This window comes from Bacillus rossius, chromosome 2 (genome assembly GCF_032445375.1).
Source record: "Bacillus rossius redtenbacheri isolate Brsri chromosome 2, Brsri_v3, whole genome shotgun sequence".
Lineage (NCBI taxonomy): Eukaryota > Metazoa > Arthropoda > Insecta > Phasmatodea > Bacillidae > Bacillus > Bacillus rossius.
Window position 1 is genome coordinate 104,313,354 of NC_086331.1, and position 27,045 is coordinate 104,340,398.

Here is a 27,045-nt window from a genome sequence, read left to right on the forward strand (position 1 = left end):
TTTATATTCCTTTTTTGGATGAGACGGTGTCAACCATTGATGACAAATTTCTTTCTCACAAAGAACTACTTCAACCTTTTCAGTCCCTTTTAGCTGCAGTAGGTCCTGGTACAGCAGGGTTTCCCATTCCAGATGAAACTGTCAGAGAACTGATGAATTTGGCTGAATTTTATGATCTTCCTACTGATATCAAAGGGGAGGTCATCCTATGGGTGCACTTTGTTCAGAGTTTGAAGCAAATTCCACAAAGTGCCATTGATGCATTGCAAAAATGCAATGTAAACATGTTTCCAACTGTGCACGATCTTCTCACCATAATGGCCACTCTCCTTGTCACAACATGCACTTGCGAAAGGTCATTTTCAACATTAAAATTATTGAAAACTTACCTGAGAAACACAACAGGAGAAGATCGTCTGAATGGGCTCGCTTTGATATACATACATGACAACATTTCAGTATCGGCAGAAGAGGTACTTGACAATTTAGCCAAAAAACCAAGGCGTCTTAACATCCGACTGCGGTAAAATCTGCAATGTATGTACTCAAGTTTCTTAATTTGTCAGAATCATAACAGCAGCTAATAATTTACTTCAATAAAAAATTATCTGTTGTAATGATTTCAAGATTGGTTTTTCATTATTGGAATCCTAAATCCTACGTTTTAAATTGTAATTATGTTATAATGTTTTCAGGTTTTTGTTATTGGTATACTATGTGATATATTGTAATGTATATTGTAATGGTTTATGTTTTATTTGTTGGTATCCCATGTGATAAATTGTAAGAATGTTATAAAGTTTTTATTTTTTTCCTTTAAAGGTATCCTAAGTGTTAAATTTTAATTATAAACAGTAAATTGTTTTTCTTTATTTTGTCTTGAAAATGAAACCCCCCCCCCCCCCCAAAACCCAATCCTGGCTGCGCCACTGACTTACTGTATATAAGATTATCTTGAATATTGCAACTAAACATAGAAAACTTGGTGAACACTAAAGAACTGAGAAAAAACACAGGGTTCAGCGAAAAACTGACCTTTGTCAAAGCAAGAGGACAAGTTGTTGCAGTCTCGGAAAATTCCCGATAGGTTACAGCATTCTACAGCCGAGGTTAGTACTAGATCCCGTTATGCTCCGCTACCCCCTTCCAGCCCGAGTTATCCTTTGATGAACCAAACACCAACCTAACCTTATACACACACAAGCTGCCCGACCCGGCATCGCACGGCTATACTAATGAAAAAAATTAAGCCACATCTCCCATTTACAGTAATGGTAAATTAAAAAATTTCTGTGAAAATTTATTACAATGCTGTATAATGTACCGGAGAGAAAATTAACAGCACCGATGGTTTCCCGACTCGTGCACGCAACGTACAACTGATATACCCGTACTTCGCTACGGCAGTCTACAGGCAGATCACTCTTGCGCCGCTCATTATACATGCCCCTCCATGTGGGTACGCCACTGCCGCGCGATGCCCGTTGCCATGGAGACGCAGAAGGCATGAACAATGCAAAATCCTGTTCTCATGCAGATAAAGTACCCACTGTTGCCTGGTTTTAACCACCCATGGGATCTAATTTTCGGAAAATGTCATCCTGCGTAACATAAGGAACATTACTGTGAAGTTTCAAGTCTGTAAAATATATATACTTGAAAAAAGGGCAATAAAAAACAAATTAAACACAGAGAGAGGAAAAAAAAACAATAGTTTAGATTTGCGATTTAAAGTGATAAAAATTATTTATTTACTAATTGAACTCTTATGAGGGAACTGATTGCTTCGTTGTTAATATCACATGGGTGTTTTTTACTTGTATAGGAAAATTAAGAATGATAAGGCATCTAGTGCATGGCAACGATATTAATAGGCAATAGGAAATAAACTTATAGCTCCTGCGGCATTGTCAACACACACTTCGTACGTGTATTGCATGTTGTATCTAACCCCCTCCAACGCATTTGATTCTAAATTGGACTTTTATTAAGGATCCCTTATGTTGTTGATAATATAATATAACCTATAGCCTTCCTCGATAAATGTACTATCCAACACTGAAAGAACCTTTCAAATCGGACCAGTGGTTCCTGAGATTAGCGCGTTCAAACAAACTCTTCAATTTTATAATATTAGTATAGATTGTTGTTGATGGCCAAGTGGGCCAGTATGTGTAGTATTTTTAATAAAACACCGACTTACCTTTATCAGCACTTTGCTTATGACTGCCAAGAAGATCAGCACGTGCAGCATGTTGAACCGAACTCTGACCCACTCTTATACACAAATTGCTGACGACCGCCAAGTTGGCCAGAATGTGAAATGTCTCGAAGCGAACAAGGACCCACCCCAATACTCACGTTGCTTATGACCGCCAAGTGGGCCAGCATGTGCAGTATCTTGAACCAAATGCCGATGTTTTCGGCACGCTCGGGAACCACGCGTCTTGTTTCGCAGACAAACTTCTGCGCGTCGAGTCGTATCTCCACCCAGTTGTTGAGGAGGGCGAACAACGGCGCCAGCGGGAAAGCTGCCACGAAGATCGTGATGAACCCGAACTGAAGAACTGGAAAATAAACAAGAAAAGTCGCGCCATCTTCATTATCATCGTTGGTCAACTGTTTAATCTATACATAATCATAATACGTATTTTCCAATCTATATATGTGCTTCTTTTTCAATTAAGTATGTATTCTATAAATGGGAAAGGCAATAGGAATAAGACTCAGGAAGGATTTTAACAATTGTATTAGTTCGATAGCACTAATGTTAGATTATGAATATGCCCCAAATATTTATGGAAAGCTATAAGATTTGGCGTAGTCAAAATTGAGAAAATTTAAAACCAAGCAAGTTATGGTACTCAACATTTTGAGACATGCCGATAGATGGGGCTCATCTTGAGACATACACCACAAGATAGACACTAAGACATATCGTATTGCTAGTGATTTTCATTTCTAACGAGGTATCCAGTTGTCCATTGTTGAATTAATTTAGATTGTTTAAGAGCTTATTGAAATTTCTTTGAATAGTGACAATAGGCATTTAAAAGGCAATTTTTAGGTATTTCTGACGTCAAGAAAAATACTCAAAGCTATGATTTAATCTTATTATTTAGTTGTGCTAATGTTTTAAAATAATTCCACAGAGAACTATGGCAAAAAAATGATATATATAAATATTATTTTTGAATTGAAATGAATTTAAATGACAAGTGCAGCCTGAAGTAGAAGGATTTTAATACGTTATTATTAACTCGGTTTCTTGTATGTCTGTTCGGTACAAATTTTACGATCGATTTTAAAGTAACTTCCTAATGAGCTTAGGACTTGAAACTTTGAACATTGCTCAGAAATGGATGACAATGCAATATTATCTCGGTTTCTTTTCTGCTTGTTTGTTTATTTTCTCAGTAAAAATGTTTTGGTTTTGTTTAACAATACCCCCGGATTCGTGGCGTTAGGCTACGAGCAGAACAGTATAGTGTTGCAAGTTGAATAACGCAGCACACCGCAGGCGATGCCTACATCACCGACTGCTCCAGTCAATATGTTTGAAATCGATTGCAAAATTTCACACACACATGACTAAAAAGCAGTAAAAATTATTTTAAAACATTTTTATCATTTCACATTTTTAAATGGAACTAAAATTTATAAAATAATATCTCCTAGCTCCATACAGATTTATAACTACATTTAAAACGAAAAACAAAGGGGGGCGCATGCAATAGGAATTAGCTTTCGTTGAGAAAACTCACACAACAGTTCATAACATTGGCAGTGAAATAAGATTGTTAGTGACTTAGGTGATCTATTCGTGCATCAATGATCGATTACATGGGCCCCACTTTTTTTGTTTTGTTTTAAATCTTCCAAGTATTTTCATAGCTATTAAAAAATTCACAATCATAAATTTTCAGGACAATCTGTATTGGGGTTAGGAATCTATATGGGGTTATAAATCTGTATGGGAAGAGGATAAATTATTTTATACTTATAGTCCGTTTTAAAAACGCGGTATATTAAAAAAAAACCGTTTGATTATTTTTGCCATCTCTTCAGCTTGTTAATTCTCGGGTGTTAGGAGGGGGGAATGCCTCCCTCGCCCTCCCACGGGACCCCAACTGCTTGCGTCGAGAGCCGGCGCGCAGCCAATCACACCACGGAGCTTGGCACGGGACATGGAAACACAGAGAGTGAGTCTGAATTCGACCGACAAACTTTCGCTGTAGGTTTATCACGACGAAATAAATAAAAAAATAACACAATAAGATTTATGGTCTAAAGTGGTTCCCAAGGCTGGTATACGTCTTTGAAGTTGGCGCGGAACAATAATTGTGGTAAGTTATATAGAAAGTATTTTATATGGAACACTCAGCGTCTGGGCTACGTTTAGTCGAAGGGATTTCTAAAGCCACCGGGAAATTTGTGGCTGTACCAATATTGTTTCATTGAAATAATTGGAGTAACACCTTTATTTTACACATATTTTTGAGGCGTTTTACTACCTCTAATGATTTCAACGCAATAATAATTTTCCTACAACGACAAAATTCGCGGTTTTTTAGAACTCCTTCCAATGAAAGATAATCCAGACGTTCAGTGATACATGTTAAATAAATATTTTTTATCATTTATTTAAAATTAAAATGTTGTTCAGCTCCATATTTGAAGACATACACCACCCTTGAGAAGCACTTTAGAGTATAAATCGTATTATGTTTTGAAGTTATTTTGTCATGATGAACCTGCAGTCCAAGTTTATCGGTCGAATCAAGAACTCACACTGTATGGTGTTTACGTTAATTTTTGGACGAGAGCCAGCTCTCTACATGTTGGTTCTCTCTCGAGGAAATTGTTTCGCACAGTTAATGCGAACACCTTTACGTACCCATTTCGAGGTATTCTTGAAAAAGCCCTTCACTATCAATCAGCTGATAATCTTCTTCCCAACGGTTTCTGGGGTTTTTAGACAGCTTTACCTGTGGGAAAAATTTCGAACAGACATGAGTTTACACAAGGCAACTACAGTAAGAATGATTTAAATTTTACATTCTTCTAATGTTTATAATTAAATGAAAGCACGCAGTATAGAATATTGAGAAGTAGGTAAAATAAATATAAACTGATAAAAATAACCTCGAATGTGTACAGCTCACAAAGTTAAAAAATTAACATATTTTTCTTGTTGGAATGTACACACGCGCACAAAGTTTTGTTTGTTCGTACCGAAAAAAAAAAAAAAACGAAAAAAAAGTTACAAAATCAAGCTAGTAAGTCATACAAAAATACATTCGGCGGGATCAGTTTTCGGGGGGGGGGGGGGGGGGGAAGAAATGAGTTGCAAATGTAAAACAAGCTCACAAATGTTTCTTTGATCGAGAGAGTCACTCACATTACAAAATAATATTCATCATCACGGAGCACACAATTTTTCAGACATATCCGAAAAAAATGTCAACTTCCTGAAATATTGGATTATTTCTGCAATGTAAATAAACAAATTTTCTAGCTTTAAGTAATTTTTTATTGAAGTTCTGATGCAAAAAATAGACGTGGGCCTTTCAAACTTGACGATAAAATAATTACACCCGCTGAGTAGAAACGTACTCTTCATTAGGGCACTGGAAAAACTATTTTAAAAACATCACAAAATATGTTGTCAATATAAACGCCATAGTATATTTTTTTGGTTTCAGCCAATTAATTTCGTAGTCTCAGTTAAAATATTTATAACTGGGAGCAGAATTTTTCTGTCAGTAAGTAAGGCACTTTATGTTTACTATAGAATTATTTTGTTGCCTTCACGGTATTTGGTAGTAACTATTTTGCCGAATATTTCATGACTGCCAAAACGCATTTTTTTAAAAATACAGATACTCAGTAGTTGTGTCTGTATGATTTATATATGATAATGTAGGAAATATATAAAATTTTGGCAAAATTATCTGGTCTCATTTTTCCAATTTTTCCCCTCTATTGAAAGATTTTATTTGACAAATTTGTTTGAAAGGAGGTAAGCGGAACTGTACAATGTTATCGCGAATTTATCAAAGTTCTTTATTTATCATTTAATTATTTTTCATGACAGGGAATAAATAATTATTTGCTCAGTTTCAGACGTTATTGCGGTGGTAATTTTCTGAAAAACTTCCGACCTGCAATAGCCAGGACAAAATATTTGATTTCGACATGTGATATCCATCACAGAAGCGTTCGAATGTTGGCTTTATAAAATTCTAAAGAAGTTCTTCCAAGACTCGAAGTGCGATGCCAAATCTGTATTGCAAGTGTTAACTAATTATTTGAAATAAAGTTCAGGAGAGTGGGGATTTAATTGCTCTTGGCGTTTTTATCACATTTTAACGTGCTGCTTTCAGCACGTTCCGCACTGATCACTCCTGTAGGGATACACACTAGACCAGACTGTAATTATTATTGCGCATTGCAGTGATGGCTTGAGGTAAAGCGAGTTAGAGATTCCGATGTTGTGTGCGAAAAAACAATTCATAAATCACCCTGGACCAGACAAGTTCCATATCATTCGATACGCTGACACCATCCATGCTCTAGATGCCCATCCTTTTAGCACTCATGTTGACATAGGCCTATATAAAGCATTTAATTTTTTCTCTTATTGGCATGTTTTTAATTTTTAGTTAGCTCTAGAGTCCCGGAAATTTCGCGGATTCATCTGGCCTCAGGATAGAATTCAAAGTTATAGGTGTGCTCGACCCATGTTTACTTTCCCATTAGTTGATTTCTTAGCGAGAACATTTTTATCCTTGTTATTTGGCACTACCTGATTCGCTTACTTCTCTCCTAGCTGGACATCGTTGGCTCACGGTCGTAGAGGGGCGTGTCCAGATAACTGCGGTCCAATCATGAACACAGTGCGACAGTGTGAAGGTTTGCATTCTAGCTTGCGACTAAATTAATGCGCGAAAATTCCGTGGCTCTACTCATTACTAATTTTTGGCGGCATTAGTGCATCACATTTTTCTTCTTTCTTCTAAGATAAATAAATCCGCCAATAAATCATTTTATAATATCTTAGTACTATTTTTTTGTACGGATATTGGCTATTACTTCATTACATCCTCGTTCACACTTGTATTCACCATATCATCCCCCACTCTCTTCTTACTTGAGTAATAAGATCACGGTGTTTTCCGATTCTATGATCGCCCTCAAAGTAATGTCTCTCTACCCCATCCCGTTATTAGGTGGTGCAGCAAGAATCTCAGAGTGAATGCAGAGGTAGATACCGGGCGAGTCTGTAATGTACAGTAATTTTGTGGCCAACATCTACCATACCTACAAACACGTGACGAATTCGCTTTACCAGTCAGCATTAAAGATGTTTGTCGCAAAATAAAATGGCTTTAAACATTTTTTTCGTCCGTGTAAACACAACCATGCCAATACAACTCAGCCTGTACATTAAAGCTGCTTAATACGTATTATTTCACCTCATGTTAATATTTAATCAGAAGAAAAAAATCATATATACTAACACCCAACACCAAGGAAAAAAAACTGTTGGAAACCTGGGAAATTCCATACATGATTAATTTTGTTTTTAATTTCTAGCACTTGTAAACGGAATACACCACTACGCGTGTACGAAGAAAATAATACGTGATTACCTACACAGTTACTCTCATCTTGGCACGGTACACAGGATCCCAAACCCACTCGATGTAGCCTATGTACGTACTCACTCTACAGAGAGAACAGTAGAGAATTCGCATGGAGAAAAATTAACAGTATATCGAACTAAAGTTATTGTTACACTGTAAAACATGCGCTTCAACATCTTCCAATAAATTTGATCAAATAACATTGAAGAGTTATGACGTCACTGCAAACGTCACTAGAACAGCCATGTTTGTTTGACAAGTTAGATTACCATAGTTTCCATAAAATGTTTCATGTAAAGGACTGGCTATAAAGTATGCTGAATTTTTAACGCAATCAGCCTATCAGAATCATGCCCCGCCAAAATGGAAATGACGGACGTTTTCACCACAAAGAATTTTTCAGTGAAAAGAGCATTAATATGTATAAATGCATAAAAATCGTACAGATTTTCCATCTATCACTGTAATGCATTATTTTAATGACGAAAAGTTCAAGCCAGCTCAGTCCAATAATGAACTTTGATAGTGTGACAGAACTTAATATGTGTTTGAGGTTACCTGTTCATATTTATTTGTAGAAAAAAATTACTTAATTACCTAAGGTTTGATATACTAGGTTATGGGTTATTGCTAAACAGTATAGAAATGTTTATAATTTTAATTTTTAATGCCTTTTAAAAATAATACTTCTTCTTATTCTGAAGAGTAAGTTCTCATTGTGAAATTTACGTACAAGAGTACCTATCTAAGTTAATAATATAACAACCAATATAAATTTTACAAAAATATTAATATGGTGGTGTTTATTATTCTTCAAATGTAACCTAAATGTCTCCCTCGTGTAGGGTACGTGAATTGTTTGCCTGCCAGGATTAATATCAAGCCACAAGACTTCTCGAGAATTGTTAACCAGTAACAAAGCCTTTAATTTCTCTTGCTTGGAGCATTCAGAGAAAATGCACTAACAAGAACATTCATTCATCATTTAAAATTGAGGACTATTTCATGGGTTTCAAAGAAATTTTTTATACACAAAATAAGTATTTAAAATGGACTCCTGCTACTGGAGCCGATGTCCGCCATCTTAAATTGTGACGAAACAACGGTTATCTTGGACTTATCGCTATTGAATAATGCACTTATTATGTTTAAGACAAAATATTTTAGTATGTGTCAAAAAACTTTGGAAAATAAAAAAAAATTGCATTCAGCATTTTCATAAAATAAAATGGAAATTTAAATAATAGCTAATGTTGCATGCGTAAGTAATTTAGCCTTGTGATCATTACCTGTTTTTTGTGCCACCATGCTTTGAGTTTAGGCACAATTATTTCTTGCGCATTGTTTATTATTTGTTTACCAATCATGATGACTGCCAGTTGCTGGGCCAACTCGATCAGGCATCCTCCTGCACTGCACTGGTTCAAACAACATTTATTATTAAAATTTTGCAGCAAATATGTGCACTATTTGAAGAAATGGTCATATTATTGTAAATGATTTACCCATGTTACATTGACAAGAATATTCTAAGCGTTACAGTTGGAAAAATATCGACTAATCAGAAATACATAAAATAGTTTAGATTATGTTTTTTTTTAAATTAATTATTTCCTTGGGGAAAACTGATGTAAAACAGTTTTATGTACATAAGCCATTACAGATTAACACTGAACCTATGTCACAGAAAAACCGTAAGAATGGATAAAAAAAGATAAATATATAAACACCTGGAGAACAGGCCAAAATCAGCTGTGCAAAACTTTATCTAAGTCCGAACATAACTACTGCATCACCAGAAAAGAACTTCCAGCTGTAGTTAAGTACTTGCAACATTTTCACAAGTACGTATATAGGAGAAAATTCATTGTATCCAATGACTATGCTGCACTTTAGTGGCTGTAACAGTTCAAGAACCCAGAGAAAAAACTCGCTAGGTGAATTGAGTAGATATGGCAGTATGATTGCCGAATCGAATACACGAAGAGCCAAGCTCATAGCAATGCTGATGCACTCTCTCACACCTTATGGCTCTTAAAACCTTCGATTAGCGACGAACGGAATGACGAGAAGATGCGACTTGAAGACTAGCTCAACCGGATTTCAGGAAGGCGATATGGTGTGGCTGTACAATCCGCAACAAAAGAAAGGCAGGTGTCCGAAGCTACAAGCAGTGTAGAGAGGCCCATATGGACTGTTAAAATGTATAAATGATGTGGTGTACCACATACAAAGAGGACCGATTGAGGGAATACGCCGGGAGCGACGTTTTACCTGTCCGGGACGAACGTGGATAGTGAATAGGGCAACGAGGCACGACAGCTCACCAACCAGCCCGCGTGTTCGCGTGCAGGTAGGGCCCAGTCCATTACCGTTACACCACCTTATAGGATTAGCAACGGTGCCTCGCTACCCCATCCCTTCTACTTCCCCATTCCTCAGAATATCTGGAGGGTTACATTTCCAGAGCCCAGCCAGCGTAAAGTGGTGTAACTAGAACACGATTGTTCTGGGTGCTTCTGGTGTCAAGTTTATCCTGATAATGCGACATTTCAAAGGGGTGCGATACCATTCTAGAAGGGGGCTGAGGGGTTTAAAAGTAACGATGCCAGTCTCCAAGGCAGTGAAGTGAGGGGGGCGAGTGAATTTTGGTGAGAGAACGCGGACGACGAGAGACGGGCTTCGTGTGCGGAGACTGGTGCATAGGGACCGTGTGTAGAATTTTGACTGTTTTTCTAAATATACTCTAATTGACCTTTAACTTGTGTGTACATATTTGCTTTTGTCTATGACATGTTACTTTACATGATGAGTGTTACAAGTAAATTTAATGTGCACATGACATGCAAATAGTATACTGTACCAAGTACTCTGTCCATCATGTATATATATTCTGTGTGCATACATGGTTTTAACTATTTAATGGTACTTTGTATAAAGAGTGTTACAATAAACAATTTTGTGTACGTAACATGCCTATAATGCATTACACTGAGTACTTTAGCCATAATATATTCTGGTGTACATATTCGCTTGTAACTATTACACGGTACTTTATGTGATGTCACAATTAAACATAGTTTGTGTACTATATAACAAGGACTCTATTTGTATAGTGTATACCAGCTGTGTTTCCGAAATTATACATTCGAGTTTGTATGTTTATTAGCCCCGTACACTTGTGAGCGAGAGATTTCAAATTCAATAACACCTGAAAAGGTATATAGTATGGCCTTGCACTAATGTTACTATTGTTCCATAAGACCACAGAGAGCAGGTTTGATCCTGTCGTCTGTTGAATGTAGGTTTCACTGACAAGAACTCAGGTTGGTACCTGACTGGTAGTCTGTGCACTTGTTACTATAGTTTCCATGGTCGCGGAGCATGGGACTGAACCTACCAGACTAACGCAGGTGTTCTATAGCGAGAGTGCAGGTTGGTACCTACTTAGCATCACAAGTCTGCCAGTGAACGAAGGATTACCATGATGTTAAAAAAATTCTACTTTGTAAAAAAGTATCAATTTGTACTCGCAACACACATGTTGCATAACGTAATGTTCTAAGTGGTAAAATATGGAAAACAGTTTTGTATCTTTAATGTATTATCTTGAAACAAAACAAAAATTGTATGTTGGTAAAGATATAAGAAAATACAAATATGTAAAACACTTGAGTGCAGTTAACTGTATTTTGTTTGCCAGCTACTGTGCTTTCAGGCCCTTTCCCAAGGACTCCGCATAACCAAAATCCATAGAGTCCTCCAGTTCCGGCAGTCAGTATACCTAAAACCTGAACACAGACAAACTTCAGCCAGCACAAAATGACTTTAAATTCTTTAAGCTGTGTAATAATTTTTGCTATGTGAAACTGATGGAAAATCATCTCAAGCATCAGAATATGGAGTTGGTGTACAGCAAAGATCATCTCCGCTAGCTCGTTGCACGCCCCACGTTCAAAGACCGCACCGTATACGATGACAGTCTAGCAATGATTCGTCTCTCCCAAGACACCATAGTTTTTAACAAACCGATCTATTCTGGCTTTGCAGTACTCGATCTGTCGAAGAGCCTTATGTATGATTTTCATCACTACATGATGAAACCAAAGTGATAGGTTTGAACTGACCCATATGGATACTGATGGCTTTATATACAATATTCAGACGACCAACTTCTACCAAGATCTCCAGAACGACTTTGCACTTCTGCAGGAATTCGACATGAGTGGCCACCCCTTTGGTCACACAAGGCACTCGACTGCCAATGCGAAGGTCATTGGTAAGTTCAGAGAAGAGTGTGTTGGGAGGCCCATGACCGAATTTGTTGAGTTGCATGCAAAATTGTATGCCCTTAAGTGTAATGGGTTAATCACCAAGAAAGCCAAACATATTCAGAAGTGTGTCGTCAAGAACGACGATTACATGAGGGCTCTTGGGCAGGAGGCGAGGCCGCGCGTCTTAGTACGTACCATCCGTTCGCGCCAGCATGAAATGTACTCGGAATGTACGAACAAGCTGGCGCTGACATGGACGGATGATAAGTGCATCATCACTGACGATGAAATTGACATACTGCCCCACAGTTATGCTAGCTACTCGCTACAACTGTGTATATATCTGTTTTTGTGCTGTACCTTTTTTGTGTACTTGATATGGTAAGGCCACTTCTTCCCGTCTTCGTTTTCTGTCATACTTTTGTTGTTTTTGTAATAATTGTTGGTATGTTTGTTTCAGCGATAGGAATGTATGTTTATATATTTCCCTTAGTTTATTGTATTTAGATATTTCTCCTTCTCTTGTGTTTGTGTTCCTTATGGGAATTTTCAAATTTTCGGCTTCGTGGAGTAACGGGGCCTTGGATGGTGCTTGGAGCATTGTAATCGGATAGATTATTTTGTTAAGAAATACAAAAGAAAGGCCATTCCCTTGTATAACTCTTCTGGTACCATACTTGCCCAGTGTCAAGCCCGGGGAAATATCGTGTAGGAAATGCGAAGCTGAATTTTTTTTTTCAGTTGTGTGAGGATATGGTGTGCTTGTTACAACTTGTCGAGGCTACAACTTGTCGAGGCTACACGATCGTCCAAGATGGTTGTCACTGATGCTGACACACTCCTATGTGTATCCATGGGCAGTCATCATTCCAGGACGGAGGGGGTTTCTGATGCTGGCATATGATGGCGGCTCTAGGAGACACCTTTAGTATTCAAACCTGCTCTTCACCATGGTCATTTTGATACACAACTCGACACTCTGATACATTTATGACGTAAGTGGAATAGGAGAGCAAGATAAATGTTTTCAAAATGGCGGCTTCCATCTGACCACACTTACTAGCGCACTCTATTAGCGGTGAAACGAACTATTCGTGAATTCATTTGATAACCAACTCGACACTGTCTTATATGTTTATGGTGTAGGATAAGAGAGCAAGAAGATTTTTTCAAAATCACGGCATCCACCAGACCACACTAAATGGTGCGCTCTAGTATCGACAGCACGAAATTTTCGTGAGATCAGGTAAGGGAGTTCATCGTCAGGCGAATTATAGACTCCCCCACTCCTCCCACTGTCCTACCCCTCACCCATTACCCTGCCGAATGAGCACATCAACTTCAGACTCCAGTGCCTGATGTTGAACTGCCATTTTCTATCTACTTCAAATGGGTAACTTAAACGTGTATAATAGTGAAGATTGCATGAAATTGCTGTCAATGTAAATAATTGTCTGCCGTAAACGAATTTCATTGTTTGTAAACCAGTTTGTGTTAGTGCCAAAAGAATTCGGATATCCTTTCACGTGGTTTGATTTTGGATGCAACCTTGAAATTGGATATTTTTGTTAAGGCTGCATCAGTAGAGGTCACATCTTTACAATTCAAACACAGCATACATAGAAAATTATTTAATATAATGGGTTTTAAAATCTAAAAACTAAATTTCTCATAAAATAATTCAATATTTTTGCAAAAGAGATATAGATTTTGAGTTTTAAAGAAAATAACTATTTTAACTACACGTTTACTAATGCACTTAACTTAAACTATAAAATGAACTTATCTTAATGTAACTACCAAATCGAATGACGTTTTAAATAGGTCTAGGCTTATAGTTAGTAAATAAGTAACATGGTTTTAAAAGCAAAAAAAAAAAAAAAAGAGTTTAATATTAGTGTCTATATTTGTAGCGCAGTTTAAAATAACAAAAATCTTAGAAATAAAAATTTAATCTAAATGGTGGTACTTACATCTTCATTTCGCAATCCCAGTATGTGTGTGTATTTGCCTGGATAACCAACAAATCTTCCTTTAAAGAACGCAATATAAAATATCGAGGAGTAAAAATTTACGAACTGGAATATAAAAACTTTGAATGTAAGGTTGTCATCGAATTCTGTTTGTGTGCGATGCATCTCTGAAAAAGGAAACTGGTGGAATTACTGTTGCAAAATAACAATTTAATGGAATAAATTATTACAGGTTCACAACATGCTACTACAGAAATACATGGTAACAAACACGCTAATAATCACTAAATATAAGTTTTTTCGCCAGTGGCGTAGATAGATGATTTATGGTGAGGGGTGGGGGTTCACAATTTTTCACAGTAGGGACCTAGAAAAAATTTGCAAAGCCATATGAGTATAGTGTATATTGGCTGGTTCTGGCGTAGGCTGCAGTTTGAGAAGCGAGTTGCCGGTCAATGATCGGCCGCCATCTTGGATTTTTAAGGAAATTTTCCGGTTTTTTACTCAACAATGACTCAAAAATCTTCTAAAAATGACAACAACTCCTATTTCAAAAGAAAATTTCCTATTTAGAGGACCATTATACATTTTATTCCACAAAAATTCAAAGACATAAAATGTCTGCAAAGTGGCTTGAGACTCTGTAAATTAAATATCGATTTAAGAAGCTAAACCTGGATCTTAACTTTTGAATCACTTGAGGTCTGATATATAACACCTCTTGTGTAATTTGGCTCCCTGATTACATTTCCCCCTTAAAATTCTATCCTAAATTAGTTATAACAATTCTTAAAAATTAAATAAAGGGTATTTTGTACATCATAGAACCCTGGTGTCTTGGGTTCGATCCCGATGGGTACAAAATATATTGAATTTATAACAAATGTATTTATATTACACATTTATTAATATTGTAATTAATAAACCACTTACGTCACGGATTTCAGAGGTACTTTGTTCGATTCACGATGGGAGCACTAGTAAAAAAAATGTTAATATATGCTTCCTCTACAATATTTACCAGGCAGCTGACCCCCACCACTTAAATCAAGGAATATATTATTTCCGCTCTTATAACGTCAGGTCAGCCATCTTGATCTTGATGACAGCGACGTCAACGACCGCGAAGACCGCATGGAAGTTGTACCATCATCACCGACAACACTAGAGGAAACTTTGACGTATGCATTGCCGTCACCAGAGGAAACATTTATGTCACCAGCATCATCAAATAGTTTGACTATGGTGAACCCATCGACGATTGGCACTTCAGGTGCAGCAATGTTTTTCCAATATCTATGTCATTAATGTTGAAATAAGTTCTCGAACAAGTTTGTCGACACGAGAAGAGAGAATGTGTTAATAATTCATCTTGCAAGAAATATAGCTGTCAGAAATTTTGCAAGAGTTTCGCAATAATTTTACATTGAAAAGACACTCAAGACATGGAAAGGGCATGCTGGTTGGCACACAGTGCAGATATCACCTCAACAGTGATACATCAATGAGCTTAAGAAAACACTAAGCATTAGTGCAATAGCAGGAACATCAGCATCTGGCTCTAGCCTTAAAATTCGTATTTAACAAATATACATCCTTACTGCTACTGTGATATGTCGTGTGCATTTGCCCATTATGCATGAAGACACGAGAAGAGTAAATAGGTACACGAAAAGTCTTTCTCGTATGAAGTTTCGCTGTGACAAGTACCATATGTGGTTTACTCGTATTGATAGTTTAAGAAGACATGCAAGGAATTGTAAAGGCGAGATTCGTTCACATACTCTATAACTAACTGCGGACACTTTCAAGCCTCAATTTATTTTTAAGACTCTTATGCCAAAGAGCTCTAGTAAAGAACATGCGTAGCAACCTATTGCGATGATACCTGTACACGAATCTAAACCTAAAACTGCTCTGAGTGCATTAAAGATGTATAATGGGTTCCACTTGGCGAAATCTGCATTTCGGAGTCTGTTTGAAGACTACTATTATTTAAGCAACTTAAGTGGAGCAAAAGATAAATGTACTTTTCTTGACGATACAAAGCAAAATGTAATCAATCAGCTTACGGATGAAGTATTGATGCATGGAGATTTATTATATAGTTTATGGTTGGACTGTATTTACAGTAAACCTGAGCCACATTTGAACCAAGTGACAAAACGTGCTTTCAAGACATTAAACACTGTCATTTACAATTCTGACAATGCAGAGTAGTCTGTATATCAGGCATCGAGAAACTCTGCTGGGAAGAAAATGATTACATAGGAAAAGGATCTGGCTGGACGCTGACTGTGGTGAACCGACTGATGATGAGGATTAGACATTTCGACCCATTTCAAAAGAATATGCATATACTGGTTGGTTTACTTTTTCATTTATACACGTTGTAAATTAGATCTCATGTAATAAATAATGTTTGTAAAATAGTTTATTTTATAACTGGTATTCTCATGTAAAACAACCTGGAACTTTAACTGTATAGGTGAGAAAATATTAAGTATTTTATACATGGACCGGTGGTAGAACCAATAAGGTGAATCTATCGAGTTATTTTATAAAAAGGTAATTTTTAATTTTTTTTTTTAATTTTTCCGAATTGTTTGGATGATAGTAACGAAATTTCAAGACGGCGGCCAAGATGGCCGACATGATGGCTGGCAATATTTGACGTTCTGCTGATTAACGTTAGTGTGCTTTAGCGAGTAATTAATAAACCAATAGGGAAGCAGCCCACTCTAGCAGACAAAAACATCATGGCAGTCAATATGGCTGCCCAGATGTTATAATAATGGAAATAATACATTCCTTGGTATAAGTAGTGGGGGTAAGCAGCCTGGTCAATATTCTAGAGGAAACACGTTAACCAATTTTTTTTAAAATGAATCCACTTGGAATCGAACCCAGTACCTCTGAAATATGTGACGTAAGAAGTTTTTAAACTAAAAATGTTTAATATTTTAAAATATTTAAAAAATATATATTTGGCACCCATCGGGATCGAGCTCATGACCCCAGACTTGATGATGTACGAAATATATAGGCCTATATATATTTTAAAATTTTTTTTAAGAATTTGTTATAACTAATTTTGGATAGAAATGCAAGGGGGAAAAGTAATCAGGGTGTCAAATTACACAAGAGGTGTCATATTTCAGACATGTGGGTCAAAAGGTCAAGATCCAGGCTTAGCGGCATGAATCTCATTTTTGCGGAGTCTTTAGCCGATAAACGTACTTTACAAGCCTTCGATATTTTTATGGAATAAAACGGGGAAATGTTTCCTCGAAATGGAAAATTTCCCCCCGAAATAGGGAAGTTTTGTGACTGAAGAATTTTGAGTCATTTTTGAGGAAAAACCAGGGAATTTTCCCTAAACATCGAAGTTAGCGGCCGGTCATTGACCTACATCTCTCTCCTCAGTCTGAATCTTGCACCATAACCCCTACCCATATGCAAAAAAGGTTACAAATCAAGAAATCTTTCCCATTGTTGTCCTGTACTTACGGCTTACACCATTTCTTTTTGATTTCATCAAGTAAAACTACATTTAGTTAAATATAAGATGAATTGATTTTTAGTCTCTTTATACCTGAGATTTTTCCCCGTTGCTGATCATTAAATACTTTTAGTTCTGAAAGCCTAAACAGGGACGTCTTGCAACATTCACGTAGGTTTAATATAATTACAACAGAGTTGTCACTTTATACGTGAAAATTTTCCCGGTTTGCTGATTATTTCTTTAGTTTGGTTCTGAATGACTAAACAGGCACTCCTTGCAACACTGCGGCAGAGTAGCGTAACACTATAAATCCACGAATCTTAAAATTTTTACATCAAGTGATCAAGTGAACTTGCTGGTATTTTTTTTTTACTCATTGCCAAATAAACTCCCATTCCCCAAGTTTTTTTCCATTGAGTTACCTTTTATCTAAAGCCGTTTTATAAATGAACAAGTGTTTTTCTCAATTAGGTTTTTGGTATTTTTGTTAACTTGGTTGCAAAAATACTTAATAGTTCAGCTCTCGCAACAGTTAAAGCGGCTATGAAATAAGTATAAATTAATTATAACGATATCAACAGTTAAGTTGAGTTAATTTAATGTAAACCGCCCCGAAATGCACCTTACATTGCTAATTGTCAGTTAATTTAAAAGAAAATAATAATTTTTTTTTAAGTTTTAAATAAAATTATCCAGCTCATACATACTATCTCAGTCTATTACTGCTTCAATTTATTTTACGGTCGGAGAGTAAGCACAATTTCATTTTTAGGTTTTTTTTGGGTAGGGGGTGGCAGAACCTTTTTCCTGCTTTTTGCTTTCAAATTCTTCCGTTTGCCTTTTGTTTGTGGGAATGATAGAATTTTTTATGGATTTGTTAGTATTTCGGGAGGGGATACATCCTGCCTTATCCCTCAATGGGCACGCCACTGTTTTACGATAACCACGCAAGTTCTCTCATTTAAATGAACTAAACTTTTATTTTATATAATAATCAACTAAACAACTTTGCTTTGGTTAAGAAAATTTGGTAACGTGACTACTGTATCAATAAAATCGGTCAATTCAAACACTGTGGCCAAGATCACGAGAACTTAAGAGCTGCAAATAAGACGCCGCAAACTTGCGTGATGAGAGAGACATATCTGTACGGGCAGAAATGATTCTACACTTCAAATGTTTTAGGTTCAGCATTGTATTTTGTTGCATATACAAACAATTATTTGTGATTGTGAAAAAAGCTGTTTTTTTAAGTACAGCCATTACGACCGGCCAACCAAACTAAATACTATAAAAGTACAAAAAATTATGGTTCGAAGTCACTTCGCTACTTAATAGAGTCTGTGCAACGAGTCTAGAGTCTAGGCAACGATCAGTGACTATTTTTGTCTGGGATTATTGGGAGGTTGCATGGTTAATTCAGTGCCACGATTATGCTACTTTCTCCCTCAGCTACCTTTCTTCACTTTATTTCTTCACATATGACATAGTATTCAGGATTGCAATATTTATCAGACAGTCTTAACACAGAAAAATGCCAAAATTAAATCTAAAATTGTGCAACCTGCATCAAAGTTGCTTGATTGGTTGCATTTTATTATTATGAGTCATGAGTGCAAATACTGCTAGAACAGTTCACTCATTCGTCATACTTCTCGCAAAATGTTCGCAGAAAAGTCTGAACGAAATGGTTGGTTTTCAAAGGATAAACAAAAAATAAAGCAGCGAATGTTTGTCAGCAAAGCTAACATTTTCCTCACAATAGATTATATCTCTTCACAACACCACATATATTTAATTAAATATTTCAAATATACTTATTTTTTTGTTAACCTTAGAACCTAATTATGCATTTTTTCCCCTGTTATTGGTAATGCTTAAACATTAAAGTTTTACACCACACGTTGTAAAACTAAATCAGTAAAAGTTTAGTGAATTTGATGGAATGTAAAAGAAACAAAACTGCGTTACACTGTTACTCACCCCAAGTGGTGAGCCTGTACGCCAACTTCTCGTACACTCGGCTCATGATCATTATTAATATTAAGTTGACCACAGCTCCGGTGACGTTAGCTATGGCTTGAGCTTGTGATCTGAAAATTGAGTTCTGAAAGAGCGGTATCGAGACCAACACCCTGTAGATGATCACTGCCACGATGAATATTATAACCAGCGACATCTGAAACAATTTACGAAGGAAAGCCTGCTACATGTGACAAGCAATGCGTATGGTATAATTTTGTAAATATAAGAAACACATACTTCAAAATTTCTGGTAAGTTATCACTGAAAATTCATATCAATTAAGCATATATGATTTGTTCTAGATATTTTTAAAATTTTTTTTTGCATTAATGAAAAAATCTAAACTGTAATAATATAAGCCGGTTTAATAGGAGCAACCAAAGTAAATACATCATAAAAAACTATGTGTTTGTGTCATTAAAAGTTAGTAAAAAATTGTGGGAGTTATTAATATAACCTAAAATTAAGGATTTTTCTAAAAAAAACTATTTTTTATTTTATTATTCCCGCGGAGCGTTCTGTCACTGCGCAACGTTCACGCATCCTCTCAGCCAGTAGTGTGTCTCCCTGAAGCCCGCCAAATTCAAATTTTCGCGCTACTGTTCGCGCCTGTAACTTTGCAGGTTTTCGTTTCCAGACTTATGTTACTTAATGAAATAGGCTTATTTTGGAATTTTCTGCTACCAGTTAAATTTGTGCCCCGAAATTCGTGAACTTTCTGCACGATTTTATTTTTGGTATAATTTTTTTTTTAACTAATTTAGTAACTAAACAGTTCACTGTAAATTGAAAAACCTAGAGCTCATTGATTTTTTAGGAGCTGGCGTTATGACCATCACTTTGTTTGGCCTTAGAGAAAGATAATTTTGACAGCGTAATTCTTAAAAATGGTGAATTTGAGTACTGCGCATAAAAAATGTCACACATCGCAAACCAGTTTACTCCGTTTATCTAAGTAATCATTGCGTTAAAAATAAAGCGTTACATAAAAAATAACACTCCATTTTTATAAAAAAAAATTTCTAATTTTTTTAAAAGTAATTATTTTCTAAAAAAACTTACTTTTATATTTTTCAAAAAAAAAGTAAATAATAAAATTGTGTTTCGTGGTTTTAGATTAATTTAATTTTACACGTACTACATTATTTTTAGGGACGCGAGTTAAAAATATATATCAGTTATATCATAGGCTACGATATGGTTTAACATATACGTAGATGTAGGGAATAAATACAATACAAAAAGGCAAACAAAAATAACCTAAATAAATTTAAAGTTTAGTAATAAAATAAACAAGAACTTAAGTTCTTTTAAATTTATAAACACGAACAAACCTGCTATTTTTACTGATCAAATTAATTTTTAGGTTTATGTATTCATCACTTCAAACGCACATTTCACTATTCTCTAAGTCTTCTTTACTGTAAAATTCTAACACTACAATATTATCACTAGTGGATAAATTACCTGATTTAATAAGTGGATCCGGTTTTTATAGCATTAGGTTAATCTTTGATGGCAGACTTGACTTTTTTCGTTTATGTTTTACATGTCTTTATAACACTTTTTCAATGTATTACATAACTGAATGCGCTGTTTTAAGAAGTCGCAATACGGATCGTGTCTAACTTCTGCCACATTCTCAAAGACAATTTTACTTCTGATGGAAATACTTACTGAGGCAGGATATGAATGAGCTCATTATGTATGCAGGGAAAGAGATTTGTTGTTTATTAAATGCTTCTTTGTCACTAATGAAATGCTGTTTTGACACTACTGAATTTTAACCGGGTTACTTAGTCAATAGTCTGAAATACTGTCATTTTATCAGTTTCACTTGCAAACTAGTTAGTTACAAACTGCCAAGAAATAATCAATTTCGTGCATTCTCATCAACCGTTACACCGAAAAGTACCATTAGTTTTATGTTTGGGTGTTTCAAGGTTTTCATCAGCATAAAGAGCGTAAAATGGGGTTGATCATCTTCCACGACAACATTAGGTAGGTACCTTCTATAAATTGCTTTTAAATCTCTGGATAAGATGACTCCAAGTTTTCGATATCTGAAAGATAAAGGATGTATATACGTGCATAGTTCAATCAATAAAATGTAAATTATATTACAAACTCACTTTAAACAGTTTTTGAAAATGAAGCATTAAAAATTTTAAAATTTTGGGATATCAGTTTTATCAGTTTTATATATATATATACACACACTCACATATATACATATATATAAAGTCGAAAACAGGGGAAAAGGGTGAGGATTGATAATGGGGTCAAAGACCAATCCACCATATCGGTTTGTGACGTCACAGTGGCCATCTTGGATTACCTTCACCGTGACCTTTGACCTTTATCTTCAAAATTTGGCAAATTTCGCCTAAATTAAAAAAAAATTAATTTTTATAGGGAGAATTTTCGCAAAACAATTTAAAAATACCTGAAAATTCAAACACCTCTATTTTAGAGGGAAAATTTTCCACCAAAAATTCAAATATTCTAAATTATAAACTTCTAAAAGTATTTTTACCTTGACCCTGGCCGTGATTTTTTATTTCGCCACCCATGTAATTTGCACCATTTTGTTTTCTATTACTCTCCACAAACAAGCATAAAACATTTTTTCAGGGATTCTCGCTTCTAGTAGGTGTAAAACATGCTTAGTTTGTTGGCCTGGTTTCTTGGAGAAGATCCGTGATTCGATTTGCGTGGTCTGTACGCCTGATATTGGAGAGGGTCTGGCCTCGTGGTTCGTAGACACTTGGTTTATATGTCTGGTTTTGGACTTTACCTGGTTGAAGGGCATGCCAAGTACCGAAGAATGTTTCGTGTTTCGGAGACACTTGTTCTATGTGCTCGTCATTGGTTTTTACTTGGGCATATTGCATAATTAGTACTGAGAAAGAGGACCACGTGGTTTGGAGACACTTAGCCTATATGCCTGTGGTTGGTACTCTAGTAAAAAAGTGCACCAATTATGGCCTCCATTTAGGCATAATATCGAATAACATATCTACTCAGCCGGGCAGGAGTCCTTGTTTGCGGTGACGATGATTAATTAAATAAATATTTTAGAGCATAAATTACTTTTTGCATCGACTAAGGATCAAGCCAAGGACTGAAAAGAATCGGACCAATCATTACATTAATAGTTATTTTTTTAAATTTTTAGATTTTTTTTCGAATTTATAGGTTAATAATTACGAATTTCTAAGATAGCGGTTAATATGTTATCATCGGCTTTCTGGAGGCTGATAGATAAGGAGATAATGCCTCTTCTAGAATTTTTTACAGCATTAAATAAGTTTGTTTTTACCTAAAATAAACATTTTTCTATTGAGTAAGGATGTAACCAAGGAGATGAACCGTTCAAATAAATCAGTTTATTATTTGCTGGTTTTTTGATGATATTTGAAATTTTTCCAAATTTATAGCTTAATAATTACAGATTTTCAAGATGTCAGCCAAGATGGCCACTAAGATGGTGGATGTCACAATAGTTAATGCTGCTGCATTCTAGTGGGTAAGAGTTAAACTTATATGGTGACAGCACAATCTAGTAAACGATGTGTGTACTATATGACACTAGTACTCCTAGTATCGAGTACTGAAAACAAAGGTGAAGCAATTATTCCTTCAAAATTAAATAAATTTACTTGTCAAAATATGTGTTATTTTTATAAACATTATTTCTCTGACTGGTAAATGTCTAGATGGCCGTTACATCAAAGGCGTAGGTTTTCCAACCCAGAGGTTCTAGCTGTCATGGTTCAAGTCGCATGACTTTCAATGTATTTTGTATAAAAAAATAATATTAATATGTTAATAAGGGTCATAACAACACTGGCAAGTAATGGAACATCAACCTTACATGCATGAGACAGAGTAATATTGGCACACTGTCGGAACTAACCGCAGAAACCAAGATGGCAGATATTAATTGATTCAAGATGGCGACTTCCAGCATAATAAAAAAAAACATGGCAGCTGTGATTTCATCTAGGATGGTGGCCTCCAGCAGACGAAAACAATATTGCCGCCGCAACATCAGGAGATATGGTGGGCGTATATAAAAATTCCGAAAAGCGTAAGGTTTTACCGTAACATAAATTACAAAAATCGTGGGTAGGGCACTCGATTTCAATATGGCGAAGTTCTAGATGGTAGAATCCAAAATGGTAGACGAGGTTGAGTATTAAGATCAGTGGTGAAGGTCAAATGTCAAGCGCAAAGGTCAAGGTCAAATTTCATGGTCAAAGTTCATACAAGATGGCTACGGTGACATCATAATCAAAGATGGCCGGCATCGGCTTCACCTCGACGCTCCGGGTCCTGTCCTCGGAGGAACATTTTTATACTAGGTACTCTTATTTAATATTTTAAGGTTTTTTAAAATAGGATAAAACATTTTTGAGGAAAAAATTCTGATAAGATAAGTATTGTTGGATTTTTATTACGTATGTTGATTAGGGATGCTAATTAGTTCTTATAATTAATGTTTATCACCCGTTTTTTCACAAAAAATATAGAGCATCGTGTTGAAAATAGACAAATGTATTATTTATTGCTTTGTTTTAGTTAAAAAATATCTAGAAGATTTACTTAAATATATTTTGGATAATATGTGAAAATAAATTCATTACCACATAAAAATATCAAACTTCAAGAGCGATCCAGTCGTTGAACATAGGTTCATATAACTGCCACTGAGCATTGTGGGTTTATATCGACCTAAAGTGTGCAACAATGGCTTGAGTATTGAGACACCATTTTAAAATTATGCTTTAAAACATTTTTAGAAGTATTTGAGTAATTTTTTCTTTGACTATTTGATCCCAATAACCTTACTGTAAGTTGTCCACATCCATAACATTAGTTGAGAAGGGGAAAAGCAGACAGTGAAAACTTTCGTGTGCTCTTGTAGGATGGCAGTTAAACTTGGACTTCGGAAGGGAGGTGGATGAGAGACTAGCAGAGGCGCTGCAGGAAGATCTGAAGGAGTCGTGGTTGGGCAGGGCGACCAGCGGGGAGGTGCCATGGATAGTGGAAGAGTGGCGTAGTGTCCGGAACACGATCCGGAAGATAGTAGCATCGTGGATCAGACACACCTTGGTGACGCCGCAGTTCCACCCGATTCATAGTGAAGGGAAAATGCAAGGACAAAACAGCAAGGGGTCACCAAGTACTTCAACCAGCTCATAGAGGACATGGACTGCGGCACTTCCAAAAAATTGAAGAGACTAAGTCACAAGAATCTCGTGGTCCGAAGAAAGCAACAGTAGTTGGATCCACCTCTTAGATGAAATTTATGACGAAAATTCATATACAAACATCATTTTGACAAATAAATTAACAGGAGGTACCTGTGGATTTATTTTCATAGTACCACTTTAACTCTTCTACACGGAATGCTTGTAAGGAAGCTCTGCACCGTTTGTTGCTGACGAAGGGTTATGTAGGCTCCGATCGTTTTCATTTGTCCATGTTAATGATTGAGTAAAAATGCGGAACAGTGGTTGACAGAACCTGCTGTAGGCCCTACTCCCGTCTCCCACCATGGGAACGGAATAAAAAGACCGGTCAAATAAATATGAAGTAATTACGAAGAGCATTTTATAGCCGCTATGTAAAAATAAATACCAACCATTAGGTTATCTACTAACTCCCAATCATCTTAATAGTTCCTTCGGCAGGTGTTTTAAAACTAGAATAGGTTGAAGTGCTGTAAGTAAACTCCAGAGTGGATAATAAAGTCTACTTAATGTATGTTAGGCCCAAAGGTTCAGCTTCAAGGAACTTCAAATAGATTCATATTTTGTAGAATTCAAAAAAATATGTATTTCATTTCATGCTTCTATTTATTTACTAATGTCCTGGGCACGTTGTACCTTCTGGCCTCGCATACTTCTCAGAGCGGGCCTTCTATAGCGTGTCTATAGAATTTATCATTTACTTTCTTTTTCCAATGCACAATTTCTGCCATTAGCGCTGTAATTATTTCTGTGTGCTCTATTGCCAGATATAAGTCACATATCGCAAAAGTTTTAGACACAACTATATAATGCATTCAATTTTTTAAATCTATTTAAGAAATGGTTTTATGCTAAGTAAAATTTGGAATGAGCATAAGGAAATATATATTATCTTGTAGTAATTCATCAAGAGCATAATTTGATAATAATAAATTATAATTCTGAGGAGTCATAACTGAAATATAAAAATCTTGGTACCAACAGTTTTTCTCAAAAATGATTTTTATATTATTCAATAATAAAAATTTTTGGCCCTGTTTTAGCATAGTACAAATTTAAATAGAACACCTTATAATATAAAAAGTTACGGAATGCTACAAAAAGCTTCTCATTTGAGATAATAATCGGTATTTAGCATAGAAGTTATTTTATTTAGAATGACCTACAACTTCAATAATGCTGTCAATACACAGTATTAAATTATCTTAGAGAAATCAACAAACATAAAAATTAAGATTTTTTTAAAACTTTCTATCGTTTACAATGGTATTGGAAATAAGAAATGTTTATGTTAACAGTGTCGATCTGGCAACAGCGGGCGTTATTTACTCTGAACTGCAAACTAAGAGCGAGACACCCCATAGCCGTAGACCGTCATGATTGGGGAGAGAGAGAGAGAAGATCGTGACTGACCATGAGGGAGATGATGCCGATGCCAGCAGCTACTCTCTTGTGCCGCAACGAGCTGGGGAAGCTGGGCTCCGGTATGCCTGTCACGGTTTTAGAGAGAGAGAGAGAAGACCGTGACTGACCATGAGAAAGATGATCCCAATGCCAGCAGCTACTCTCTTGTGCCGCAGCGAGCTGGGGAAGCTGGGCTCCGGTATGCCTGTCACGGTTTTAGAGAGAGAGAGAGAGAAGACCGTGACTGACCATGAGAAAGATGATCCCGATGCCAGCAGCTACTCTCTTGTGCCGCAACGAGCTGGGGAAGCTGGGCTCCGGTATGCCTGTCACGGTTTTAGAGAGAGAGAGAGAGAAGACCGTGACTGACCATGAGAAAGATGATCCCGATGCCAGCAGCTACTCTCTTGTGCCACAGCGAGCTGGGGAAGCTGGGCTCCGGTATGCCTGTCACGGTTTGAGAGAAAGAGAGAAGAACGTGACTGAACATGAGGAAGATGATGCTGATGCCGGAAGCCAATCTCTTGTGCCGCAGCGAGTTTGTGAGAGAGAGAGAGAGAGAGAGAGAAGACCGTGACTGACCATGAGAAAGATGATCCCGATGCCGGCAGCCACTCTCTTGTGCCGCAGCGAGCTGGGGATACTGGGCTCCAGTATGCCTGTCACGGTTTTAGAGAGAGAGAGAAGACCGTGACTGACCATGAGGAAGATGATCCCGATGCCGGCAGCCACTCTCTTGTGCCGCAGTGAGCTGGGGAAGCTGGGCTCCGGTATGCCTGTGACGGGGTTGCGCCCCATGAACGGCGCCTTGGCGGCAAAGTCGGGTCGCGGCCGTTCCTCCTCCTCTTGGAAACCCATGCAGTCCCAGTGGTGCGCCAGGCAGGCCGACTTGCGCTTCCAGTACTCCAGGAACGTCACCGCTGGAAAACAAATAACGACCCTCCCCGTCACATAATG

General features: G+C 36.6%; 1 protein-coding gene across 1 annotated transcript in view; it reads right to left on the reverse strand.

Moving 5' to 3' along the window:
- The window catches only part of LOC134528943 (anoctamin-7-like), an 86,546-nt gene that overhangs the window by 15,961 nt on the left and 43,540 nt on the right, over positions 1 to 27,045 (reverse strand). Inside the window, exons 10-15 of the mRNA XM_063362611.1 lie at positions 26,788 to 27,008; positions 19,385 to 19,580; positions 13,897 to 14,063; positions 8,939 to 9,067; positions 4,898 to 4,988; positions 2,362 to 2,567 (exon numbers count right to left, since the gene is read on the reverse strand). Of these exons, the coding sequence (XP_063218681.1) occupies positions 2,362 to 2,567; positions 4,898 to 4,988; positions 8,939 to 9,067; positions 13,897 to 14,063; positions 19,385 to 19,580; positions 26,788 to 27,008 (1,010 nt within the window). The remainder of the gene's footprint in view (positions 1 to 2,361; positions 2,568 to 4,897; positions 4,989 to 8,938; positions 9,068 to 13,896; positions 14,064 to 19,384; positions 19,581 to 26,787; positions 27,009 to 27,045) is intronic.